This window comes from Zea mays, chromosome 10, assembly GCF_902167145.1.
Source record: "Zea mays cultivar B73 chromosome 10, Zm-B73-REFERENCE-NAM-5.0, whole genome shotgun sequence".
Lineage (NCBI taxonomy): Eukaryota > Viridiplantae > Streptophyta > Magnoliopsida > Poales > Poaceae > Zea > Zea mays.
This window is the reverse complement of record NC_050105.1, coordinates 143,157,863-143,184,473: the sequence shown is the minus strand read 5'-3', so window position 1 is coordinate 143,184,473 and position 26,611 is coordinate 143,157,863. Positions and strand designations below refer to the sequence as shown.

General features: G+C 47.9%; 3 protein-coding genes across 6 annotated transcripts; all 3 read left to right on the top strand.

The window, feature by feature from the left end:
• Window positions 1-38: 38 nt before the first annotated feature.
• LOC100281097 (EF hand family protein) lies at window positions 39-1,645 on the top strand. The gene is given in 4 exon segments (NM_001154016.1): window positions 39-285; window positions 436-547; window positions 662-734; window positions 1,195-1,645. Coding segments are annotated over 4 exon segments (513 nt in total). The 5' UTR covers window positions 39-230; the 3' UTR covers window positions 1,468-1,645.
• Window positions 1,646-9,714: 8,069 nt separating this feature from the next.
• LOC100101538 (growth-regulating factor 5-like) lies at window positions 9,715-13,369 on the top strand. 2 transcript variants are annotated; one of them, NM_001112554.1, is given in 5 exon segments: window positions 9,794-9,957; window positions 10,097-10,293; window positions 11,157-11,556; window positions 12,666-13,094; window positions 13,186-13,369. In NM_001112554.1, coding segments are annotated over 5 exon segments (1,125 nt in total). In that variant the 5' UTR covers window positions 9,794-9,862; the 3' UTR covers window positions 13,190-13,369.
• Window positions 13,370-17,743: 4,374 nt separating this feature from the next.
• On the top strand, window positions 17,744-22,705 carry LOC100272676 (uncharacterized). 3 transcript variants are annotated; one of them, XM_008663337.3, is made up of 14 exons: window positions 17,744-18,275; window positions 18,376-18,483; window positions 18,641-18,761; window positions 18,868-18,997; window positions 19,302-19,380; window positions 19,465-19,553; window positions 20,435-20,527; window positions 20,816-20,842; window positions 20,942-21,028; window positions 21,205-21,276; window positions 21,427-21,557; window positions 21,907-22,114; window positions 22,190-22,269; window positions 22,351-22,684. In XM_008663337.3, the coding sequence occupies exons 1-12, from the start codon at window positions 17,960-17,962 to the stop codon at window positions 22,058-22,060; spliced, it is 1,407 nt and encodes a 468-aa protein (XP_008661559.2). In that variant the 5' UTR covers window positions 17,744-17,959; the 3' UTR covers window positions 22,061-22,114; window positions 22,190-22,269; window positions 22,351-22,684. The 3 variants fall into 3 exon arrangements, with proteins under 3 accessions (XP_008661559.2, NP_001352930.1, NP_001352929.1); NM_001366001.1 differs by lacking the exon at window positions 22,190-22,269 and having other exon boundaries at window positions 17,833-18,275; window positions 22,339-22,705; NM_001366000.1 differs by having other exon boundaries at window positions 17,833-18,275; window positions 22,190-22,607.
• Window positions 22,706-26,611: the final 3,906 nt, after the last annotated feature.

The window sequence follows — 26,611 nt, the reverse complement described above, 5'->3', positions numbered from 1 at the left end:
AAGGGAGATAAGCACAGGCTGCTGCACAGAACAGAGACGCCATTAGCCAGTCGGCAGCCTTCTGATTCTGTTCTGCCCTTCCCTGCAAGCAAGCGAAGCGACTTCTTCGTCAGACACTTGAAAAAGCTATTCCGCCACATTGATAATGCCACCGGCCGACCACCCTCCCTTCTCCAACTCGTCGTGTAGTTGGCTAGTTGCCATCAATCCAGATCTCGAGGGAGCCAACGATGTCCTCGTCCAAGAAGTCTAGCTTCTTCGGCCGCGCGTGGGACAGAGCACGCGGTAAACCACGTCTCCCTGCCTTGCACACACGCACGCATCTCTCGATATCGCCGCCATTTCTGCAACCTTTTCGTTTCTCTTCTCTGATCCGCTCACGCATCGAGTTCGTCCACGTCCAGTCCATCCTAACGCTGTGTGTTCGCTTTGCAGGCAAGTCTGACGTCGAGAGGATCTGCAAGGAAGTCTTCGAGGACATGGCAGACAAGAACACGGGGCTCCTGGACATCAACTCCCTCCACGTCGCCACCCTCATGGTTTACAAGTGAGAAATGCCGCTGCTTATTAGTAACCGCTAATTCGCTTCAGTGTCGGGTCGATGATCTGTCCGTGCTGACCGCGCTTCCGCCCCTTTTCGACTACGGCCGGCTTCCGCCAGTTCAATTAACAGGCAGTTAATCGGCCCTCACAAGGACCCTCCCTGCATGAACACCATCGCCGAGAAAATGGAGGTACGGTTCCACGTTTCGCGTATGGCCGTGGCCCAACAGTCTCGCACCGCGAAGAAGTATATATCCATGTGATTTCTTATTTCACGAACTGGATTCATGGCTATGCGACGTACCTTTCGGTGGCCGGAAAACGTGTCCCCGGCGGACAACCAGGTAGCAGGGCGCGGGGCGCCCCGAGAGCCGAGATTGCGAGGGCAAAGAACCCTTTTCTTCAGGGAAGGAAGAACGGCAGTTATTAGCGCCTGCGCCAATGATAAACCATCCTATAGTCCCCCTCTTTTTCTTTTGGAAAACCATCTCCATATTTTAAAAACTTTGCAGTTGCAGTTGCACTCAGGTGCGGCCTTCTCTGGCAGAGAAAGAAATATAGGCCCACAACAGCCCATCAAAGACTTGTCGCGCGCAAGAGCCCAGCAGACTAATCCTCGCTTGCTCGTTCGCTATGACCGCAACTGTGCAGGAGTACCGCGCCAAGAAAGGGATACTGTTCACGGAGTTCCAGGAGATGATCCTCATGTGGGTGCACAAGGACCTGCGGCTGGTGCTCGCCAACAAGGCCGCCGTCGCGATCCTGGGCGCGCCGCTGCTCGCCGTCACGGCCAAGAACGCCGCCAGGCAGGTGCCGAGGATAAGCGACGCCGTGGAGCAGGTGCCCACTCCGCTGCTCGCCGCCGTCTTCTCCGTCGGGCTCATGCTCCTGCAGGACGTCCGGCTGGGCAAGCAGAGGGGGTGAATCCATTACCGGAATCACCTCAAGGCGCACGCCTGGAGGTTTCGCTTTCACTGCCTCGCCGCAGTCTCACGGATGTCAGGAACTCAGGAGTCAGGATATGGTCCCAGCCTCCCTAGTGCACATGAGCTTTTGATGTGTGTAAGTTCACAAAAAAATCTGAAAAAAATTATATATATTATTACCACGCTACTCTGATTATATATACAATTCTAAATTTAAAATCGTTATACTTTTGATGTAACAAAAAATATATGTGGGTTAAAGTAACTCTTGATAAAGATTATATACTATCTTATCCTAAAGAAACTAAGAAATTAATAATAATGTCTGAATGTACTTTACATTTGGATATACATTTAAGAATGGCAGGTTCCTAACATAAATGAAGTATGTGTGTGCATTTGGTATTTGAAACATTGTCTAAATAAATAAATAAAGTAACCAGAAATAAATATAACTTGCTTATAATGCTGGTATTTATATTATTGTGCATTTATAATTGAATTTTAAAATTGAACTTTGTTTGAATCTAGTTTAAAGTTTGAGAATTTAAATAGAAAAGAAAAAATGGAAAATAAAAAAAAGACAAACCTGTAGCCTGGGATGAATTACCAGCCGGCCCAATGCACCCCTGACCCGCCAGCCCATCCCAGCCGCAGGGAAGCGCCGACATGTGGGCCTTCTAGATCAGTCTACCCGTGCTAGCGCCTGTGCGTGGCGGACACCGCCTGTGGGTCCCATACTCCCATTCGAGCCTCTCCCGACCGCGTGGTGTCTCCGTTCCGCTGAAGTGTGGGACGGGCACCCCAGAAGCCTCTTCTTTCCCCGTGCAAAGGCATCAGGAGCAGCTGTCGTGGCCTGGAGTCCTGGACTCTCAGAGTCTGGACAGCCAGGCGATTAGCCAACCCCGCACCCGCCCGCCGCCGTCGTCCCGGCCGTCAATAGGAACTTGAGAGAGCCTGTCGGCGCATCGGCGGCAGCGTAATTGTCGCCGTCGTCCCCCCAATCCCAAACCCCCCAGCGCCTCCCTGCTCCGGGTACTCTGCTCCCTTTCGTCCCGCTAGAGTACGATGCGGTTGATGGCGGCTCCGGCTTCGGTCACGTGGGTGGCCCCCCGCGCTGCGCCTAGCCCATGTCCATCATCATTTGACGGGACTTGCTCAACCATCTATATGATCATTTGACGTGCCGTGCCGTCGATCGGCTTGGGTTCAGAGACGATCATTTGACGGGACTTGCTCAACCATCTATATGATCAAGTGTCAACCATCTATATGCAATGGAAGCCGAGTGACGCGTGAAAACTTTGCTCGTGTACTGCCTCCGTTTCTTCAGCGGTAAGTACAAGGTAAATACCACAAAGATGTCCCCGTTCAGCTTCCCAAACATTTTTCTTTCGTAGAGGGAAGAACCTGATGAGTGTTATAACCGACACCGTTAGAGATCACTTTTTTCCCCTCCTTTTTCTTCCATTTATTGAGACTTGAGAGTTTCGTTCTGTTTCACCATCCACGGGTTCTTTTTCATCTCTCCGTCATGTTACCCTTGTCCCCACTTCTCCCAACACTATGCATGCTTGGTCCCATGGGACACGTCGGGCCTAACCTAACGACCTGTACTGTGCTCCAGATCTTTGGACACGCATCATCAAATGATGATTCACAGCCACATGCTACCGCTCCGAACTCGTGATGAACCTCCCTCCGCTCGTGAGGACTGCCATGCATAGCGCTCCGCTCGCATGTGAGCGTTCGTCGTACGGTCGCACCTGCTTGGGGAGACAGGTTCGCTTGGACGCTACTTTAACACGTATCCACGCTAGAATCATTGGCCATGCATGCACCATGCCGATGCCGGCGTCTCTGTCTGACTGTCTCACGGGACGGGAGGGCACCCAACTTCTTCTACTACTCGTTGACCTGCAAAACCACGCACTACCCCATTCGTGTCGGGTAGCACGTAGCAGCATAGCATGCCATCGCCGCAGTGACCGTAGCGCGGTCGCCGTGTCTTGTGGCGAAGTTTTTTTTTTTGGTTTATTTATTTGTTGTTTTGGGTTCTCTTCTCTGGTCTCCTTTCAGTGTTTCTAACTAGTGGCAGCGGCACGTACGACCAGAGACGTCAGAGTAGCAGGCTGGACGATGCATGGCGCTCTGCGTGCTTTTCCTTCCCTCCGCCCGGGATGCCTCACTGCTACCTGGCCATGCTTGTGAACCCGTGTTTGTTGTATGTTTCAGGTGCACGTCGCCGCGTCAGCTTGGTTGGTCTCTGGCAGACGGGAAAAAAGGCAGGACCAGGACGATCCATACAGCAGCCATATAGGCACCACCATAGATTTGTGACAAGTGTACAAGGTTATAAATCCAAAATATAAATACGTACGCTGTTCAAATTTAGGAGCAATAATTAGGAAGGAAAACTATACCTATCTATCATACGTTAGATTCATGCGCATGAACATTCGACGCAATTTAGGTAAGTGCTTATAGTTGCTACATAGAGTTCGTCTTTATCCAATTCTTTTCCCATATTGGGGCGCCTCCTGTCGCTGCCGCAAACATCATAAGAACATGGTTAGTAATTAACTAACAGTTATTTACTCGTTTCATCCTAAAGTGACACCGATTACCATTTTCCAGGAGCCAAATTTTATTTAACTAGATTTGTAATAAAATGCTATCGTCGTATGTGTTTCCTAATATATTATAGACAAAAACACTATAACGACTGAAAAACATGGACTGTCTATCGGAAGAAATCTTAGTAGTTTATAAAAAATATATTTAAAAACATACGAATTTAAAGTGTTCAAAGTTTCAGTTAGAGCCTATATACATTGTAGGGAGATGTTATATTCTAAGTGTTTGATTTTTTTTAGAAAACATTTAGACAATAACCTAATACATTTAGAAGAACAACTCACGACAATTGACTCGTAATATTTCTATAGCCAAACAACGATAGAATTGCATGTTTCATGAGCAATAAAAAAAAATCAGGCACCTAAAATACACTACACCCCCTATACCAAAATAAATTTTGTTTTTCCATTTTAGTATATTTATACAATACTTGATATATGTGCTCTATATATGTGTGTCTATATACATCACCATTTAGTTGAATATAGACACAAAAAATTAAGAGCTAAAACGGATATTATTTTGGAACGGCGGGCGTATAAGATAGATATATAATATGATATGAAGTTTGAGCCTTGGTTTATGTTATCGCTGCTGATTCCATATGTTCAGAATATCCTTGGGAGTAAAACCATTTTTACAGTTTTGCTAGAGTTATGTACCGTCGTTTCTCTAATAGTCGGAGATTCTTCCAGTACAAGCTCGCCAGAGAAAACATTAGCTCGAGGGACTCTGTACAGTAGTATAGACGCCAAATATATATCCAACCAGCACATCTTAAGACTCTTACCACTTGCTACTAAGGTCTACATACACTAGTAGTTTGTAATTTCAGCAGCAAAACCACTACACAAAACTATAGCGTCACAGAATCTCTGCCTGGTGCGTGTCTGCTGATCATAGTAACAGTATCTAGACGTAACCAGTGTACCTTTGCTATGTTTTGTGAACCTTTTACCTACGCGAATTGTGCCGTGATCCTGGTGCGACGAATGATGCGTCAGATCATCGAATTTGTACTAATAATAATTTTTATCAGTTCTTTACCATGAATCGCAGTGGTTTCTTGACCCGCCAGTACGGTACTTGGATTGGAGCCAACCGGGCTGTCGCCGCGTGGGCAGCGGCGGCGTACGCAGTACGACGTGCGCGCGGCTGCCACTCCTCCCAGTTCCGTCCGCCCGCTGGCCGCTCCTAGCCTCCTACTACTACCAGATGATAAGTTAACCCGACACCAACCAGCAAATCACCCACCACCCGACCCGATCCGACCCTCGGCTTTTAGCGCGCGTCACGTGATGGGGTGGCCCGCGCCGCATCGCAGCCATCCTGCAACCACCGGCAGCACCCCGCGGGCGCGCACCACTCGCTCTGACGCCGCCGCACTCCCGCCGGGCTGGCGGGCTGCTGGCTGGTGTGTCTCGCATTATTGGCTCCCGCGAAGGCGTTGTTTTCGCCCGCCGCACCGCACCGTACGGGCAGGTCAGCCACCGTGAAATCCATGACGTGCTATAACCACCGCGCCGCGGCCGCGGCCGCCGCCGCTAGCTCAGGCTCAGTGCCCGCGCTCGTTGGGTCTTGTCGTGCTCTTGCCATCCAGACGCACAGACGGCAGACCCAGTGCTCGTGTCCGATACACAGTAGGCCGACGATGACGCATGCAGGTTCGCAGCGTGTGACTCGTGAGCTGTGTCGACCTGGCCCATGTTTGGGGTTGGTTGGGGGGCGTGTTATCGACGGCGGCCGGCCGCGCTTTGCTCGGAGCGTGCCAGTCCCTGACTCCCAGTCGGCGACGACGTCCACATGCCGATCGAGGCATAGAGCAAGACTGTCTTGTCTGGCTAGGCTACCTACTGCCCAGTGTGTTCGGCGGCGCGGTAGGGTTCTGGTTTGTAGGAGGCAGCGTGCCAGTCCGTGGATTGATATCGGACCGTGAAGAGTAAAGAGGTGCACGAGAAGTCAAGGCGGTCAATAGTCAATACTCCTACATTTGCACAGTCCTCGAGAAGGACAACGTCGTTGGGCACATGTGGGGGTGCAGGGCTGTGGCCAATGCCTACGGGGCGCAGGGCGCTAGCTGCCCCACACGTCGCCGGGTGAGAACAGCTGGACCAAATTGATGCAACGCCAAGTTATTTCCCGTCTCGTCAGTCGTCACACAACAATAACGTGCCAGCTGTCTATGGAAAATTTGGCCTCTACGCTGGCTCTTCCTCCCTCGTTCTAGTCCTACAAAGTCAACAAAAAAAGTTGTGTGTGGCACACTGTGGCTTCGACAATCCCACGAACGAACATAGAGTTGCTCTCGGCGCTCTCATCTCATGCAGTGAGAACTGAGAAAGCAACGCGTACGGTGTGCTCCTGCAGGTCCTGCTGTCCTGTAGCTAAGTCCGAAAGTGTAGGAGCATAAGAGTTAGTGAGTGTTTGGTTACTAGGGACTAATTTTTAGTCCCTCTATTTTATTCCACTTTAGTCTATAAATTGCCAAATACGGAAACTATAACTACATTTTAGTTTCCATATTTGGCAATTTATGAACTAAAGTGGAATAAAATAGAGGGAAGTCCATAAAACCAAACACCCCCTTAGTTGCTGTGCTTGTGCATTGTGTGCAGCCCAAGACCGACCGATGACTTACTTTCAGAACCAGTTTTTTTGACAGCTATTGAACCCTCACGTGATGATGCCATATAAAGGCACGCATGCATTGTAACGAAAGCGGTGCGCAGCTCGCGCATCTTCACCGGGCAAATGTAAACCACCAAAATGGAGGAAGGGATCGGCAAAAGGAAAACAGCGAAATTTACAACACGGGTACGAGCGCGAGCCGAGCAGCGCCCGCATCCTTTTGTCCGCAAGCTGGAGACCTGGAGTGGAGGGAAAGCTTGCCTTTGCCTCCTCTCGGTCCATCACGTGTACCGGCTGGCTGTTCTGCGATGCCCAACCAGCGGTGAACGTACCCGTCTGGCAAAAGCTTGCCTTTGCCTTTGTTCTTTTGTTTCATTACCTATATACCTTCCCTTTGTTTCATTGAGAAAACCTTGCCACTGTCCATGATCTGCTCCTACGATCTTACCCGTCTGCATTGCAGACCTTTTGGAGTTGCGGTGTATATTAGCAACTGGCAAGCGAAGCCATTTCCTGGAGAAGAAAACCAGAAATAACACACGCTCCTGAGTCCTGACTAGCGGAGAGGTAGGTAGGCCCCATTCAAGATAACAGTTGCACTGGAGTAGAGCAGCCTAGCGGCTTCGTTGCAGCTTTACCTGTTTTTTTTCTTTTTTCCTATGAGGAGCTCTGCGTTTGACTCCTGGTCAATCTGGGGGGCCCACTGTACTGTTGTTTTGCTTCCAGGCCTGGCCTGGCCTGGCCAGGCTACGGTATCTACCAGATGCTACGACGATAGTAGTATTTTACTACGTTGCATGCAGTGTGCAGTGACATGCGTGTCAGACGTCACGTATTGCACAGTACCTGGAACAGGGGGGTAGCGGTGCGGTCCTGCTAACGAGAAGCTGCTGCGTCTGACTTTAGCGAATGCCTGCCGCCTCTGCCTGATGAAGCGGTTTCGAGACGGATTTGACACGACGATGGTTACCAGTTGTTTTTGGATCTGGATTCTATAGCTCGTCGACTCTCCCGTACACACTCATACACACACACAAACAAAAAAAACAAAGAAAAAGAAGACGACGACGATAAAGACGGAACACGCAGCACGGCAGCAGGCCGGCCCGCGACGTGGGCGACCAAGACATGTTCAACTTCGACCAGCCAGACATGCACGATCGTCCTGTGATCACCCGAGAAGCAAGCAAGCATGCATATGCCCTTTCGGAAAGGCTGCGACTGCGACAGATTTTTACCCCGGGCGCGCGCGCGGTGCCGGTGCGCAAGCGCAAGCCGTCAAGGCAAGGCAACGGGAGGTTTGCGCTGCTGCATGCACTGCTTGTGTCAGCGGCGGCTGCTCTGGTGCGCGCGCCTCACGCACCTGCGCGTGTACCCCTGTCGCATGGAATGGATCGTGGATGCCCGGCCGCGCGGGGCCAGGGGCCAGGGGGTGAAGTGCCCCGGCCTGCGCTCTGCGCTGCATGCGAATGGCGAAGCAAAACGTCCGGCGGTTGGGTGCTATCGCGGACGAAGTAGCATGCCCAGGTCGCATCAGAAGTTCAAATGTTATCACCTAATCCAACAAAAAAAAACATCGATTGAGGAGATATGACGATATACAAGATGCACACTAACGGGCTAACCAAAACATATCATTTTCATTGACTAAACCACTGTCACGTACTACAAGAGCAATGGACATAAAATATTGACATGATTAACTCTATAATATCTCTTCTTCCAACATGTGTTAGTTAATAGTAGGTCTCTATTTAGACCTTGTTGGGCTGGGTCCGCCCCTTCAGTTGCCTACGTGAAGTGTCCGTCCGTACGCATCTGTGTGGCTTTTTTGTTCGCCGATCAGTTGGAACTGACCGCGATGTAGTACGTTTTTTTGTCGCTAGTAGCAGTAGGCCTGGCTATTAACCTGATGTTCAAACTTTTTCTCTGCACGTTCAGACGTGGTTACCTACTCCCACGTACAGTATTAACCGCGCTTTTACAGAATGCTGCTGTCCAGCTCCCGTGTACTATCGCCGTGTGTGGTGTGGTCGGCTACTAATTTCTGTCCCGTGTCCGTATGTATGCAGGGGCGGACCTATACACTATGGTGAGTAAGGATCTAGGCCCTGCTCATTTCTATGATGCACATGGTATAATATAGATTTTTACCATAGAGTTCTCTTCTCTATTTAACTTAGATGACCCTGCTTTTACATTTTAATCCTTGATCTTATAAGGATGCTCTTACTCTAATTTTATTCTAGATCCGCCCTGTTGTCTGTATGCCCCTGCGAGGTTGGACTAATGTGACCTAGTATAGTAGGCGGTGTGGAACCTGCTACTCTGCTAGCGGCTACCGCGGGAAGCAGAGAAAACGGTCGGGTTTTTGATACGCCCTGGCTGGCAATTGGCATGGCAGATGGCACGGCCTCTGGTAAAAGCACCCGCGGAGCCGAACGTACCACGGCCGCGTGCCGCGCTCCACCCCACCCTCTCTCTCGCTTGCTCCCCTTGCGTACAACAAAAGTGAAAAGCCCAAGAGAGAGACGGAGAAACCCAGGACGACCGCGAACAGAAATAAGCGAGGGTTGCTCCATGGAAAAAAAAAAGAAAATATGCATATACTCAAGTTTTATATGTCGCTGGATAGTGTAAAATTGAACTATCCAGCGACATCTAAAAAGAAACGGAGGGAGTACATATGTACCGATGAAGCGGTAATATACGATTAATATAAAGTTCTGCCCAACGAATCGGATTCCTTGCGGTTACTAGGCTATGAATCAAGCAAACTCAAGTATACAGATCGACAAATATACATATACACATACGTCCGGTGCAGTGCATGTGGGAGAGAAATATCGCTGATCAGGCAGTAACAGGGCTGCAGGCAGGTGCTTGTCTCCTAGCTGGAACCCTCCCGTGTCGACCTCACCCCACCGCGCAGCCCTGCACGGCCGCGGTCGCCTATAAGGCTAGCCCAGCCAGTGGTAGCACGCACAGCACAGCAGCCGCCCTGCTCGGCGTAGGAGCAGCCCAGAGCGAGCGAGACAGAGGGAAAGAGACACGGCCAGCCAGGTAAGGCAAAAGAGAGAGGGCGGAAGCAGCGGCAGAGCGGAGAGGGAGAGAGAAGAGCATATATGGGCATGGCGATGCCCTTTGCCTCCCCGTCTCCGGCAGCCGACCACCGCCCCTCCTCCCTCCTCCCCTTCTGCCGCGCCGCCCCTCTCTCCGCGTAAGCCGCCCGTCTCCTCCTCTCCTCGTCCGGGAAAGCCCCCCCTCCTCCTCGTCGCTTTGGGCTTTACGCCACCGGGAGGCTTGCGGGCGGCCAGCCGGCCAGGTATCTAACTAATGCAACAAGCTTAACTTTGCAGGGCGGGGGAGGACGCCGCGCAGCAGCACGCGATGAGCGGCAGGTGGGCCGCGAGGCCGGCGCTCTTCACCGCGGCGCAGTACGAGGAGCTGGAGCACCAGGCGCTCATATACAAGTACCTCGTCGCCGGCGTGCCCGTCCCGCCGGACCTCCTCCTCCCCCTGCGCCGAGGCTTCGTCTTCCACCAGCCACCCGCCCGTAAGCACCCCTCCCCCGCGCCGCCTCTGCGTCTCCTCTTCCCACGCACGCTTTTCGCCCTTTTGCGTTGCGCAGCGATGGCGATGGCGGCGGCGTCGTCCTCGTCGTCTTCCATCCCATGATCCGGTTGTTTATTCGGACCGAGGGATTCAGGTGTCCTCCCTGTCCGTTTGTTAATCGGTTCGGTCATTTGTTAATCAATCTCGTCCTGGATTCGGTCACGAAAAGCTAGGAGTAGCGGCTTTTTTTTAATCCGGAGCGTGAGGTTGGCTCTCGGATGTAGATTAGCATCGTGTTCCAATGTAGTTTCTTATTGGTTTGAATGTGATTAGATAAGTTGCTAGGCTTGGGCCCGACCAAAAGCGGTGGTTAGTTTAATGATGATGATCTCCCCTTTCCTTGGGGATTATTCCTGTCTGGTTGTTGGGGGGCCTAACCACGCTTCCACTGCTTGCTGCTGCGGTTTAGCCATCTCCCATCTGCTGCACTGCACTTCACCTAAATAATGGACCCCGAGATGCCGTTCCAACCATTTCCCTTCCACTGCTGCTGCTGCTTTATTGCGAGTAAGTAAACCGTAAAAAAATGACTCGGTACTCGGTAGATCTACCTGTTGTGAAGATTGGACGCGTTTCGTATTTGATCCTTTGGTCTTATTGGAGCAAAAGATGGGGACGCGGTCGGTTCTTTCGTCTGATTGGAAAAGCGCCCATTCCGGTATCGCTTGCTCCCCGGCCTCCAGATACGCACCGACACCAAGCGTGTTCGTACGCACGTACACGTGTATCTTGCCAGCCGTAGCCATTGACTCTCACTCTCTCACTGGGGTTCACTCCTCTTGCGTGTGTGTGGTTTCCTTGCAGTTGGGTACGGGCCCTACTTCGGCAAGAAGGTGGACCCGGAGCCCGGGCGGTGCCGGCGTACGGACGGCAAGAAGTGGCGGTGCTCCAAGGAGGCCGCCCCGGACTCCAAGTACTGCGAGCGCCACATGCACCGCGGCCGCAACCGTTCAAGAAAGCCTGTGGAAGCGCAGCTCGCGCCCCCGCCGCACGCCCAGCCGCAGCAGCAGCAGCAGGCCCCCGCGCCCGCTGCTGGCTTCCAGAACCACTCGCTGTACCCGTCGATCCTCACCGGCAACGGCGGCGGCGGGGTAGGTGCTGGTGCTGGTGGTGGCACGTTCGGCCTGGGGCCCACCTCTCAGCTGCACATGGACAGTGCCGCTGCCTACGCGACTGCTGCCGGTGGAGGGAGCAAATATCTCAGGTGAGTCTCATTATGTTTTCTGCGACCTCTGTCACGTATTCTACTGTTTAGCACTAGTACATGGTGTTAGTTAGCTCCCTGATCGGTGTCAGATGGGTCATGGCTCTCCCGTCGGACGATGAATGCCTGCTGATCCGTTGTGTGATTGCACTGCTTTCATCGTTGTGCTAGATTGCTTTTACGCTTCGCATTCAGTACTACAAACAGCAGTAGTGTGGATCAGACTAGTGTCTAGCGCAGCACCAGGAGCACTTTTTATTATCTGCCCCGGTCGTTATCTGAGATCTGTCATGGGACGAACTGAAAAATCTCTGCCTCTGCGCTCGGGACTGCCACAGAAAAAAAAAAGACAGTGATCTCTGCTTAGCCCTCTGCTGCCTTTGATTTCATCCTGAGGAGACGAAGCTTTCTGGTACGCAGAGCAGGGTGTTCCATCCTTCACTACATCGTGATGATGAAACACATCTGGGCTCTACGTTCAGAACTAGTGCCTGCATCTCTAGGTCCCTGCTCTGTCGTACTAGACCTCCACCATTTTCTTCTTCTGTTGCTGACAGCTGCTGGTTTTCTCCTTGCCCTGCATCTGCATACTCGTTGTCGGAATGGAGATAACGGCGGCATAACTGCTCAAAGAAAACTGGCGTTTTTTTTTTTTGCTTTGCTTTTCTGGACGGAAACGTCTCATCCATGTGCCTGGAACCTGATAAAACTGAAAAGGCTAGTACCATGATAGATCGGTAGCATCCCTTGGCCGCCTGCTTTTGCACGCCCACGCCGAAGCTTTTGTGCTGGCACTTTGCAAATTCGCAATGCTTTACCCAAGCTCTGTCGCTGTAGGGGTTACCTGCAAGGCACATGGTCTTTGTGGTTGCTTACATGATTGATCTTCCCACTGTTGCTCCTTTATCTTTTGTCATGGATGGCCGCATACTTTTCAGAGAATCCCTGCTACACAATAGCGCAACCAATAATGCCACTGTTTCAGTACAGTAAACATGGTTTGCGTCGCGTGACCGATCGACAAGAGTTTGTCCATGTGATGTGCTGGTGGATCATGTTGATCTCTAGGCTGTCGTGCTCATTGCTGCTGTGTGGCGTCTGAAATCCAGGTACTCTGCATACGGGGTGAAATCTCTGTCGGACGAGCACAGCACGCTCTTGTCGGGCGGCATGGATCCGTCGATGATGGACAACTCGTGGCGCCTGCTGCCATCCCAAACCAACACATTCCAAGCCACAAGCTACCCTGTGTTCGGCACGCTGAGTGGGCTAGACGAGAGCACCATCGCGTCGCTGCCGAAGACCCAGAGGGAGCCCCTCTCTTTCTTCGGCAGCGACTTCGTAACCGCCGCCAAGCAGGAGAACCAGACGCTGCGCCCTTTCTTCGACGAGTGGCCCAAGTCGAGGGACTCGTGGCCGGAGCTGGGCGAGGACAGCAGCCTCGGCTTCTCGGCCACCCAGCTCTCCATCTCCATTCCCATGGCGACCTCCGACTTCTCCAACACCAGCTCCAGATCGCCGGGTGGAATACCGTCGAGGTAAGCGCAAGTTCCTCAGGTTTGAGTTGAGCCCGTCGTTCAGCAAACCTCTTCTGATTTCTAAATTTAGCACGGCCTCCAATCATTGCAGATGAACGAGTACCGTGCATGTGGATCCCAGCGTCTTAGGGTTGACGACTCTTCGGTGCTGGCCTCGTCGTATCATGCTCCTAAATTTTCGAACGATATATGCCTTATGTAACGCTATTTCTCTCATTGTTACAACACCCTTTACCCGTTTGGAATTGTGTTGAAGTGGATGGTCTGCGTTGCTCGGTTGTTCATTCGACCTTTTTTCAATTTGGAAACTCCGTTTCTTTGTACTCAGTGATCTGTGCAAGTGCAATGATTCGGTCCATGCATGTCTCTGGCTTGCACTGCATGTGAAAGATTAATCGCTGCATGCATCAGTAACTCGATCGAAAATGTTCACTGTACCTCTCGTTACCGACTTACCGTGGACAGCAGAGCTTCTTACATCTGTCGTTGCGGCAAGCCGGCAACGCCTGCGATTTTGTCGAGGCGGCAAGCTATCGTAAAACCGTTGAGTTTTCGGTCGAGCCAACAACCAAGCCCACTAATTCGCGAACGTCAGCCCAGCAACTTTTCTATTTGGAAAAAAAGACATTTTCATTACAAAGTTATACTTATAACTTAGCCTAGTTTTAATTTTCTTAAAATTTGGACCAACAACTCATCAAGAAACATGAAACAAAATCTGTCATTGTCATCATTCCGTCGCTAGGAGCAGCGAGTGGAGCTAGCTTAAGTTTTACACGAACAAACGTGACAGGGTAATCTGCTACTGCCAGCCTGCCTTTGCTTGTGGTTATGGGCAGACTCCACCGGCATGCTTCTTTTTCTGATGACCCCTTTGACGTGTTGATGCGGAAGGGAACATGACGCATAGGCATAGGCCAAGCCACGCTCATGCCCACCCGTCAGTCAGGTCGAACCTTGAGACTTTGGAGAAGAAAAGCGCATAACGCGGAATTGTCGCAAAGCTTCCAGAGTTGTTATAGGCACTAGAGTCTTCTTTGGTTTGATGAAACGTCCAAAATCAGACGCGTGAGGGAGCTCCCCGCGCCACAAATTTTGTCGGGCTATGTCACGAGTCACGACCCGGCGATAGTGGTCCGGCGATCACCAACGAGGAGGAAGAGAATAGGAGTCAGAAGACAAAAGAGTTTGGGAAAAGAGCAATGTATTCTGTTATTCCATAATCTTTTCTCGAGTACACAGGCTGGGTTTATATATCAGCCGCCTACTCAACACAGGGTTGGCTTTATATATCAGCCGCCGACTCAATATATATCAACTTAGAAGTCTTAATTATGTACTGTTAGGTAAAAGAGTAAATATTTTAAATAAATACATGGATCTATAAAAAGTGTAACATCCCGTTTGGGTATGTAGACATTGAAGTCTAAAATTGAAAATTAGAACTAAGATTTCTGATTTCTGATGTTTGATTGTCTAATAAATTTAGAATCAGAATTAAAGTCCAGTTCCTTGGTATTGAATTATAACTAGAAATTGTATCTCACAATTCAGTCTAGATGTTCGGACCCTCTGTGTTAACTAGAATTGCAACTATACTTATGTCCAAATATCATATTTGTATTGCAACACATTTCCAATAGTAAGCAGATTTAGTATTGGATCTAATTTAATTCTAACATCTACAATATCTAACGCCAAACGTACTCAAACGCTTTTAACCATACGCGAATTTTAACGCTTCTAGGAGCTTGTGTACATGGTGCTAACTACCAACGCATGTGATCGAGCGAGCGAGAGTTCGTGCGAGTCGAGTGGTGTGGTATCGTGTTTCCCCGGCATGATCGATAGCTAGAGCTAGCGGAGACACAAAGGCGTAGGCTACTGTTGGCGTCATGCCATAGACTAGTGCTGGTGTCAAAACAGCTAGCAGGGATGCACAGGGGTATCCTTGTGCCGGCTATTTTTAATATGGGCTCAAAATCACCTGATTAAATATAAAAGTCGAACAATAGGCTCTATAGTCTCAAATAGGGTGCCAAGAGCTCAGTGCTAATGCTTGAGTAAGAAACTATGTGATCTTGATTTAGAAAGGTCGAAAGTTGATATGTCGTTGTTTTCTACAAACACAGAGATGTTAACATGTTAATGCTAGTTTATTTCGATGATATCGTTATGGTGAGTTTGAATTGGGAAGATATGTCTGCTCTCCAACATGAGTTACAAAAAGTTTATATGTTAAATGACTTAGGATAGCTGCATTATTTATTTAGTATTAAGGTGATATGGATTTCTAAAGGCATTGTGCTTACACAATAAAAATACGTGTATGATCTTCTAAAAGGGATTGGGATGGTTGATTGCAAACAAGTCAACATCCTATTGTCGACAAACAAAAATTCACTGTTCATTAATGGGAGCTTTTAGGATCAAATTATGAAACATGTTATTGGAGTGTGGTAGGATCATTTAATACCTCATGTCGACATGCCCGATATAGCATTCTCTATCAACAGGGTCTACTAGTTTTTACATGCTCCCACTGTTATTGATTGGGCTTCAGTCAAAAGGATTCTATGATATCTCAAATCAAGATCAAAAGTCAGACTAATGCTACTTAAGTTAGCATGTTAGTTTGTATATTCAGATGCAGATTGGACATGTTAGGCTTCAATCTGATCTCTTAAATTTTAAGAAAACAGACAATTGTTCGACCGAAGCAGAGTACAAGAGTTTGTCATTTGCAACAATGGAGGTTATGTGCATGGATTCCGACCATATTGAATTAGTTAAAAAGATTGAAAGTCCGAAGATAGTGTGTTTGTAATGTGACAATATGGATGCAAAATATTTTTCTTGCAATCTCATATTTCATGCCAGAACTAAATATACAGAGGTCGGTTATCATTTTATAAAAGAAATGGTTACAAAGAAGCATGTTGAGATTAATTTTGTACCCACTAGATATTAGGTTACATATGAATTTATCAAAGCTTTTTTGGTGCATCAGCGAGAAAACTTTAAGTATAGTAAAATATATGTCCATACTAATTTCTTTTTTTTTACATCAAGTTTTCTATATTAGGTTGAGTTATAGATCAATTTTGTAACAATCTATATCAACTTGAAATCCCAATTGTACACTTTATTGTTAGAAATTACTGGTGCTTAGGATCGTTTCCTAAGTCCCTAGAATACCAATCCGTGTCTAAAATACTTCGATGATGAGTAGATCTATCTACTGAGGAGTAACACATACCGTCGTTGTTGTTCCTAGCCATCATTGCGGCGGCGTCTTGCAGCGAAGACCCGCCTCCTCCTTCTTGTCGATCTCCCTGCTGGTGTCGAGGAGATTGGTTCCCGTCGTTGATCGGCGGTGGATCAGCTCCTCCAATGTTGCCTGCAGGGGGAATCTCAGATCCCGATGGGATAACGGGGATCTGAGACATAGTCACAGCGATTCCAGTCACTCCGAGCGCCTAGGGGGTCGGTTCCTCTCAAAGTGTCGATTAGGGTTTGTGGTCGAGCGATTAGCGTTAGCTAAACCCGTCGGCCCCCTTAATCTATTTATATGGCGTCGTGTGACCGGGGGCTGCAACCAACGGTTAGGATAGCCCCCCCGATCAGGGGCGCGGTTAGACGGTTAGGATTAACCCTACCCCGGTTACTGTTAACCGGCTAGTGTAGAGGACACATCCTAACATTTATTAGATAAAACAAATGTTAAATCTTTTATATGAATACATAGACATTAGCTCTATACAGAAAGTGAAACGCTTTTAACCATACGTGTTTTTTTAAAGTCACACGTGATTTTAACCGTTCTATGGATATTTGGGTACATGGTGCCAACGCATGTGACCGATCGAGCAAGATTTCGTGCGAGCCGGTCGGTGTTCTCTCGCGTCTCTGCCGGCACGACCGACAGCTGGAGCTGAGGAGTAGGCTAGTGCGGGCGTCCCACGAGGAGGGAAGGCACCGGCTGGGATTCTGGGAACGTCGTCGACTCGTCGGGGACAGTGGCGCGCCTGATGTTGGACGGAGTTAGGTCGTCGGACTTTTGGTTGGTGGTAAACCACGAACGGTCCCCCAGTTTGATGGAGCGTGCGATTTATCCATGAGTCATCCATCCAGATTGCTTCGAGCCGCTGCCTTGTGTCGCCTGCGTTGCCGACGGGACGGCCGATCGCGCGCTGGGTAGTCTGGATCTGGCTGGGAGACGGGGTGAAATGATGTCGTAGCGGTCGTTGGCGACAAGCTAGAAAAGCCAACTGGTTGCGTCTCGCGGCATGAAGCAATAGTGGTCTCCGGTGTACAGGACGAAGGGTCCCGGCGTTGGATCGTGCGAGTGTCCACGACAACAAGTGCACGTGAAGATCAACGGGACCGGGCTCAGCTGACCCACTACCATCGGAGAAAGAACACTGAACACGACACAACATGGCAGGACCACAAGAGTTATCACGCATGCTGGTTCCATATTGTTGGGCCGGTGCACACACAGTCAAATTTCCAACAGAATAGCCGAGCACGGCCCACGAGCAACGATACGTAGGCTTTCATGTGACCGACCCATGTATCACTGCCGAAGCCGGCCCAAGAAAGCGTAGAACAAAGGGCTTGCAATGGCAACAATCAGCCATGAGGCCCAAAATCTATCCCGGCCCACGAACGGCGCGCATCACCGCGGCGGGGGGTTCCCGACTTGCCGGTGGAGGAGACGCCACCGGCAGAGTATAGCGGACGCCCCCCCCCCCCCAAGTTCCCACGAGATCCCGACTCGGACGAAGCTCTCCTCGCCGGCCACCGTCGCGGCAGCTTGCTACGCACAGGGAGTCTGCGGCGCGCGAGGAATACAGCGAGGGATGGGGTGGGGCACAGTGGTTTACGAGGGCGCGGTCGTCGGCTCGTCGCTGGTGGGGCTCGGCTGGGCGGGGCTGTGGTTCCTGAACCGGCGGCTGTACAAGGAGTACGAGGAGCGGCGGGTGCTGGTGCAGATCCTCTTCGGCCTCGTCTTTGCCTTCTCCTGCAACCTCTTCGAGCTCGTTCTCTTCGAGATCCTGCCCGTCCTCTCCAAGCACGCGCGCTTCCTCAACTGGCACCTCGACCTCTTCTGCCTCATCCTCCTCCTCGTCTTCGTACTCCCCTACTACCACTGCTATCTTCTGCTCCGTAACTCAGGTCCCGGCCCCCGATCAATCTCCTATTGCTTCATTTCTCTCTCCCTCTGCGCGGTGTGCGGCTGTGCTGATCATCTCATGTCATTGGTTGTTGGCTGCAGGGATGAGGAGGGACCGGGCGTGGCTCGTCGCGGCGCTCTTTCTGCTGGTCTTCCTATACGGGTTCTGGCGCATGGGGATTCACTTCCCCATGCCTTCACCGGAGAAGGGTCTGTTGACGTTGCAAACTATTGATTGATTGTATATAAGTAGTACAGCTTAGGATAACTATATCTGGATTATTCCTTTTTGTATGCTAGCCAATTGTTTGTTGCTCAATTCATACCTAGTTGTATCATAGTGTTTGACACGATGTTCGTCGTGCAGGTTTCTTTACGATGCCGCAGTTGGTCAGTAGGATTGGGGTGATTGGAGTTAGTGTCATGGCTGTTCTTTCTGGTTTTGGTGCCGTCAATCTGCCATACAGTTATCTGTCGCTATTCATCAGGTTTGGAGCTTATCTCATCAATACTGTATTGTCACTTCTGATGACTAACTTTGATCTACATCTTTACGATGTTATACTGGCCATTTTAACTATCATGATTTTTCAGGGAAATTGATGAAACAGACATCAAAACCTTGGAACGCCAGTTGATGCAATCCATCGAGACATGTACTGCTAAGAAGAAGAAAATTATTTTGTCCCAGATGGAGATGGAGAGGATTCAAGGATCAGAGGAGGCACTTACTTTACTAGCCCTGCTTTATGTTTCATAGAAAATAATCCTATATTCACATTGGTTTAACATGGGAATATACTCTAGGTGAAAAATGGTAAAACTTAAAATATTTTAATACATGATATTGCCATGTTTTTTTATGTGGTCATGTATTGCAATCAAAGGGGTGATGGATTATTCCATATAACACTCAATGGAACAAGTCACAAGTTCACAACACGGTTGCAACTTGCAAGTGGCAAATTCTTTTATTGTTTGTTGCATACCATGTACAGCATGAGCGAATAAAGAATACTTACTTGCAGAAGTTAAAGGCCAGATCGTTTCTGAAGCGTATAGTGGGAACAGTTGTTAGATCTGTGCAGGAAGATCAAACTGAGCAGGGTATACTTGTATCCTTGTTTTCTTTCTTTTTTTTACACGTTTCTTTGTTGGTGCTAAGCATTGATTCCCAGTTCTATCTTGAAGATATAAAAAACTTAGAAGCAGAAGTCCAGGCACTGGAAGAGCTTTCCAAACAGCTGTTTCTTGAGATATATGAACTTCGTCAAGCTAAGGTATTTTTGTGTGTGCAATGCATGATATCTAATTATCAATAGTACATTTTGTAGTTGTACTAATTAGTGGATACTCCCCACTACTTTCTCAACCTTGTTGTTCATCCTAGTATCGTACAGATCATCTAGTAGCTGTAATCCTCATATGGGTAGTGGTGTCGACACCTTCAATAAGTATTCAGTGATATCGATATAACTGGTTCTCCATAGTCCATACTCTATGCCATAAAATCTTAGAAAAATAACATAAATGTTCTAACACCCCCTGTTTTTGTCCTATGTAGTCTTGTAGATGAGAGTGTTTTTCCATGGCTCATGATCTCCCACAAAATTCACAGGACTTCACATTTTGAGTTAATTTCTAGCTATGCGCACATAAGTATCAAGGAATTACATCTTCATGTATCAGTTTCACAAAACTAGAACTAATTGGGGCATTTGTTTCAAGCAACTACAGCATTTTGCATGTGGAGACCTCTGTCAGCCACACAAGTTATGTGTGGACCTATGTCAACTTGTGTGGCTGCCATGTGGTCCAATGCCAAATGTTGTAGGATGGTGGAATTGATGGTGCAAGTAATTGTAGTTCTGTGAACTGATCCTAGAAGTCGTAGTTCCTTTGTAGTTAGACACAAATAGTTGTGTTTTTATGATATTAACTATTTTTTTTGTCTCCCACACCCACACTCCAAACTACAATCCTCATGTGTTATGGAATCTTTTACTTTAGTGTGTAGGGACAACAGCATCGCAGTCCTTTGAGATTTTGCATCTTAAACGTCATTTAACAGTAGTGACTATTGGGCATGTTTGATTTCAGTGGATCTTTCTTAGGCTAAGTAATCTAGCTGTTGCTGTGCTCTCCTGCAATTGCCATGCAGATAGCTGCTGCGTATTCTCGAACTTGGAGAGGTCATCTTCAGAATCTACTTGGATATGCTTTATCAGTCTATTGTGTTTATAAGATGCTCAAGGTATTACTCCAAATTGCATTAGTAATTTAGTATACATCTTGCATATATTGTTTATTTGCACATTATCAAATCATCTCATTTCATGTACCATAAGTTATGAGTCATGCAGGAAACACTGAACTTGATGGGCATAAATATGTTTAATCACTCCATTTTGCAACAGTTTTATCTAGCTTTACATGTTGCTGCAAAGATTATTTTTATGGAACTTTGTTTTCAGTCTTCGAATCACAGTATCACACTTCACATTTGTGATTTAACCTTAAATGTATTATATTTTTTTTTCAGTCCTTGCAGAGTGTAGTCTTTAAGGAGGTACATACTTCTCAGCCTTCGTGGATCGAAATGCAATTGCTTGATATTTTTAAATCCACAAACATTTTAATTATTTTTCTTATGTTTTCTTTCTCCCAGTCAGGCTCTGTTGATCCTGTAACAATGTCAATAACGATTTTCCTGAGACATTTTGACATTGGCATTGATGTTGCACTGTTATCTCAGGTAAGTATACAATAGCTGAAACAAATGCAAAATGAATCTGGAAATTGCCCGTATGTAGTGTACTCTACATAAATAAATGCAATATTGGGTTGGCTTGTTTTTTCATCGCTGACTTCTTCTAGTTGTATATTTATTGAGGTTCTGACCTTTGTCCTACTTCTGCCTTGTACTTGAAGTACATATCTTTGATGTTCATCGGGATGTTGGTTGTCATATCTGTTCGAGGTTTCCTGGCAAATGTTATGAAGGTGAGTATTATTCATGGATGCTACTTGCTATATCTATTTTGTACGTGAGTTTGTGGTGCCTTACATTTATTTTTGGTCTTAATATCTTTTGTATTAACTATTAAGAATCTAATTCTAAACTTGAATTGTCGTGTCTCATTTTCTGTGCAGTTCTTCTTCGCTGTTTCTAGAGTTGGGAGTGGGTCGACAACCAATGTTGTCCTTTTCCTATCAGAGATCATGGGAATGTACTTCATATCTTCCATTCTTCTTATAAGAAAAAGCCTGGCAAATGAATATAGGTATTCCATAACTGAACCTGCTGCATTAGTGTAACTTGATTTTCTCTATGTATTTTCAGTAATGGTCCTACACTACCTTTTGAAATCAAGTAAAAGAAGGAAAAAATATTCAAAATGTGATAATTCATACTAAGACTTAAAAGAAAAAACAGTGAACATGTCAATTTAACAATTAATGTCACAATTAAAGGGGTTCTGACTCTCTGGGCCCCTTGTGAACAACCTTTGTGAATGAAATGATGTTAGGCTTCTTTCGGTGCCTTTTATGTTCCATAAGGTTTGAAATTTTCAATCATGATAAAGTTCCGTCAATGTAATATATGATTGTTGATGCATTTGTTGTGCTCAGGGTGATCATTACTGATGTCTTGGGTGGTGATATCCAATTTGACTTCTACCATCGCTGGTTTGATGCTATATTTGTGGCTAGTGCGTTCCTCTCCTTGCTTCTTATATCTGCCCAATACACCACCAGGCAAACAGACAAGCATCCGATTGATTGATGCATCTTGCCCACAATGTGTGCATGTTGTCTTTTTAACCAGTATTCATCCAAGGTATGTGCTTGTCTTATAAACTGCACCAATTGACTGCTCTAACTTCTCTTGATATTATCCCACTTGTTTTGTCAGGTTGACCCATTCTTTGTACCACAGTTTTCCAGAGCACTGTTTCTCCATACACTTCCATACACAGTTACAAAACATAATACGTCAGTTAACTTGAACAAAGTCTCTATTTTGTAATATGTTTCCCGATTGCATTGGTTTATGGTAAACAGTTCCTCCAACAGCGGCTATCTGAGTCACGTCTGGTGATGCAGTGACGGGACACGGGATTCATTGTAATGCAGTCTGCACGATACTACTTTTTGACTAGGACAATTGTGGAAGCCCATATTAGGAATTGATTATGACTTTGTAAAATAGCTTGAAACTAGTGTCGTAGCACCGTAGCACGGTATGTTGGTGTATCTTATATATTTTTTTGGCTGTTTCATGTATAACACACTTCGCGACAACTCTGAATGGTAGATAGATCTGTTTCTTCATGTGACTTCAGGATGACAACTATATACCTGAATCCTTATAGGTACGTACTTTGCAATCCGTAAGCATATGCTCTTATATTGATGATGTTTCTTTGGTGACCCATCCCATGCATATTACTCCCTCGGAGTTCCAAAATATAGTTCTTTCTAGCTCTTTTTTTTCGTCCACATTCATTCGAATGATAATAAATATAGACATACATATAAACTACAACCCCTTTCACTATGAAATTCTCGTGCTGTTATGAAAGTGGGTAGCGTGGTGTCCGTGTCATTGATCTATGTATTTTTTTCACTATTTGTTTTTGTTTAGCGAGAAATCTGGAACAGATGATGACTATATTTAGACATTAATCAATTAAAAGTCTGGAACCGATGTGTCCAGCTTTGTCACATAAGACATGGTCGGCGACGCTGCGAGTGGCAAAGGTAGGCCTGCCACCCCACCCCCTGTACCGCTGTACGCCATACAGTACACTGATACACGCCTCGATGAAAAAGAAGCTGCGCCGTCGCTGCGTAGTCATAGTAGGTCAACCGCGAGTGCATGCGCACGGTTCAGTCGGCTGCATGCATCATGCATGCACGCTCGCATTGACGGCCCCGATGCGGTGCTAATGTTTGCAGAGGTACGGCCGGGCAGGAGCCGTCCTCTTTTGGAGCATGCGTGTACATGAGCTCCAGGGGAGGGAAAGATCGATGTGTAATTAAGCGATGGAAAAGCGAGCGAGCGGCACGGCCGGTGCGCGGTAACTTTAGTTCTGGCTTAGGGATTGTTCGATTATTTTCAATTCATATGGATTTAAGGGGATTGATATGGATTGAAAAGAATTTTGACTTAATAAGGATTGAAACCCCTTCAATACCCCTCAATCCATATGGATTGGAGTAGAACCGAACAAGCCCTTACGAGGGCCATACAGGGATGGGCCGTACGTGCGGTTCGCCTGACACTGCACGGTCAATGCTGCGACCGGTTTGACGTAGGAACTAGGAAAGGAAACCCCTCGAGCCCAAAATGGCGCGACCGGTTTGACGTCCGAGCCGGAGGAGCTAGCAAAGTCATTAAGAACAACAGAAAGAAACACAAACACACACGCGCGAAAAGGAAGCACGTCACGTCAGTCATCAGGTACTGTCTCGGTCCGGAGCTGGCTGCCGTTCCGTCCGTGTTCATTAAAACAAGGGCTCGCTCAAAAGGCTGCAGCGCGATCCAATAAGGAGCACGGCCGGAGGATTACAGACTACTCCAACTGATCCCCGGCCGGCGGTACGGCGGCGTGCATCGATCGGAAAAAGGATGCACAAAAAACGCGCGTGCTTGCGGTTGCGGACCCGACCCCATCGAGCCCGGGCTCTGTTGGTGCGACTTGGGCATATACGTGCTCTGCTGTCTCGTGCTCGTGCGTGTCATCAAGAGCGCCGGCCGGCGGTGGGGGAACGCTGGTGGGGCGCCGCAATGTGGGCGGGCGCTCTTGACCGGCCAGAGCGTGCTCGGGAGAACTCCACAATCGGCCACGTCGTGTCAGCAGTCCGCTCCGCTCGGAGCGCCGGGAGCCAACAGCCAGGACAACCGTTGAATAATTAGACAAATTCCAGATTAAATTCCGAATATAAATCATGACAAAATCACAAGCACTGAAGTAAAAAGTCAAATCAGATGATGCGTACTGATTAGACATACTGATAGATGGCGCGCGCCGGAATCAGCAGGGTCGACGACGTCGAAGTAGCGAAATCAGCAGGGTCGACGAGGTCAGTCAGATCACGAGCAGTCGCGTGAAGACGCTTCCCAAAAACCTTATTCGGCCTCTCCTGGTGCAGGATCTAGAAGGCGAAGGGTTCCGGAGACCTGCTCTCCTAATCGCAGATGCACCTCTACGATCGGGATGAAGAGAACTGGAAGGCGGCTCAGCTGTGAAGAGAGGCGAAAGCGAATTGGGATGATTTGGAGGCTGGCTGCCGGGCTCCTTTTATAGGGCCGAGTCCGCGACCCCTGGTCTTATCCGCCCACGAAAATCTCGCAATCAGTTGAGATTTTATAGCGATCGGTTAGGATAGACGTAACAGCCAAGAAACCAAAAAATCGAACGGCAAAAGGTAGCCGCGCCCCCGCAAGGCGAGGGGCCGGATTTCGGCGGACCATTCACGCGCATGTCGTGCGCCCGCGCCCTTCACCCCGGCCAGGCGAGGCAAGGCGAGCGAGCGCGCGCGCGCGTGGCTCTTCACACTCTCTCCTCTCATCCATGACTTGGTGAGTGAGTGTGGCTTCCATATTTAAGCTAGCTCTACTCCACTAGAGCTAGCAATATGGTGCTATTGGTTCCACCTATCCTCTAGCCATCCACTTGTATGGGCTTTTGAGATTTTCCTGGGATTTATTTGAATTTCTTAATTGGGCCAAGCCCATAAATCCTAACAATCCCCCACCAGATCTCAAATGCCCATCTGCAGTTTTCGCCACTGTTCACTACTGTTTAATATACTAGTTTTTCAGCAGAGACTGTTAAGTTGAACTTCCGCCTAGAACTCCAAGCTACACCAACCCACAACTTGGACAATGGACTATGCCTTGAATTGCAAGTTTTGCGTGAATGAGTTTCACTTGAAGTTATGACCAGTACTTGGCTACCAGTAGTCCCCTTCTCGGGTGGAGCATATACGTCGTACTCCAAGGTCTCTTCACGAGTTTACTAGAGATCACCCAAATCTCATAGACTGCGACGTTAGACAGTCTAACTCATATAGGTGTGTTCTTTCAAAGAATGTTCTGCAGGACAACATCTTCGCTAATACAAGCCAACAGAACACATTAAGGTACAAAGCCAACCTGCCTTACAGCATTTGAGAGTATTGCATCTTTACTTAGAGAGGGTCAAAGGTTACTCTCCTCAGTTCACCAATGGCTTGTTCTTCTCAGGACCTAATTCACGGGATCTCCGATCACATAGACTGGGTTTCCACCATGGCAACTTTATTCGGGTCTCATGCCCATCTCTCTCGATGCGATTTCTATCACATTACGTGGTAGTCCCTTGGTAAAAGGATCTGCCTGATTTTTATCTGTTGAAATATAAGTCACACTTATAACTCCGGAGTTTCTCAACTTTCTGACAGACTTCAATCGTCTTTTGACATGTCTTGATGACTTTCCATTATCCTTAGAACTCGTCACTTTAGCAATCACTGTCTGATTGTCACAGTTCATAAGGATAGCTGGTATTGGTTTCTCAACCACCGGCAAGTCCATCAAGAGTTCACGCAACCATTCTGCCTCAACGGTTGCTGTGTCAAGTGCAGCTAGCTCGGCTTCCATGGTTGACCTCGTCAAAATGGTCTGCTTGCATGACCTCCATGATACCGCACCTCCACCAATAGTAAAGACATAACCACTGGTGGTATAAAGCTCGTCTGCATCAGATATCCAGTTCGAATCACTATATCCTTCAAGTACTGCATGCTGACCAGAATAGTGAATTCCATAACTCATTGTACCTTGCAGGTAGCGCATAACCCGCTCAAGTGCATGCCAATGATCAGTCCCGGGGTTTGACATGAACCTGCTCAATTTGCTCACAGCAAACGAGATATCGGGCCTTGTTGCACCAGCAAGATACATGAGTGAACCAACAATCTGAGAGTATCTCAATTGGTCTAAACCAATTCTCTTGTTCTTTCGCAGTGTCACACTGGGATCATAAGGTGTTGGAGAAGGATTGCACTCAGAGAAGCCAAATCGCTTCAAAACCTTTTCAACATAGTGAGATTGCGAGAGAGTAATCCCACCATCTGCCTTAATCAGCTTGATGTTTAGAATCACATCAGCTTCTCCCAGATCTTTCATATCAAAACTCTTTGATAGAAAAGACTTGACTTCATTGATCACATCAATGTTTGTGTCAAATATCAATATATCATCAACATATAAGCACAATATAACTCCTTCGCCCCCACCACAGCGATAATATACACACCTGTCTGCCTCATTAATGGCAAAGCCTGC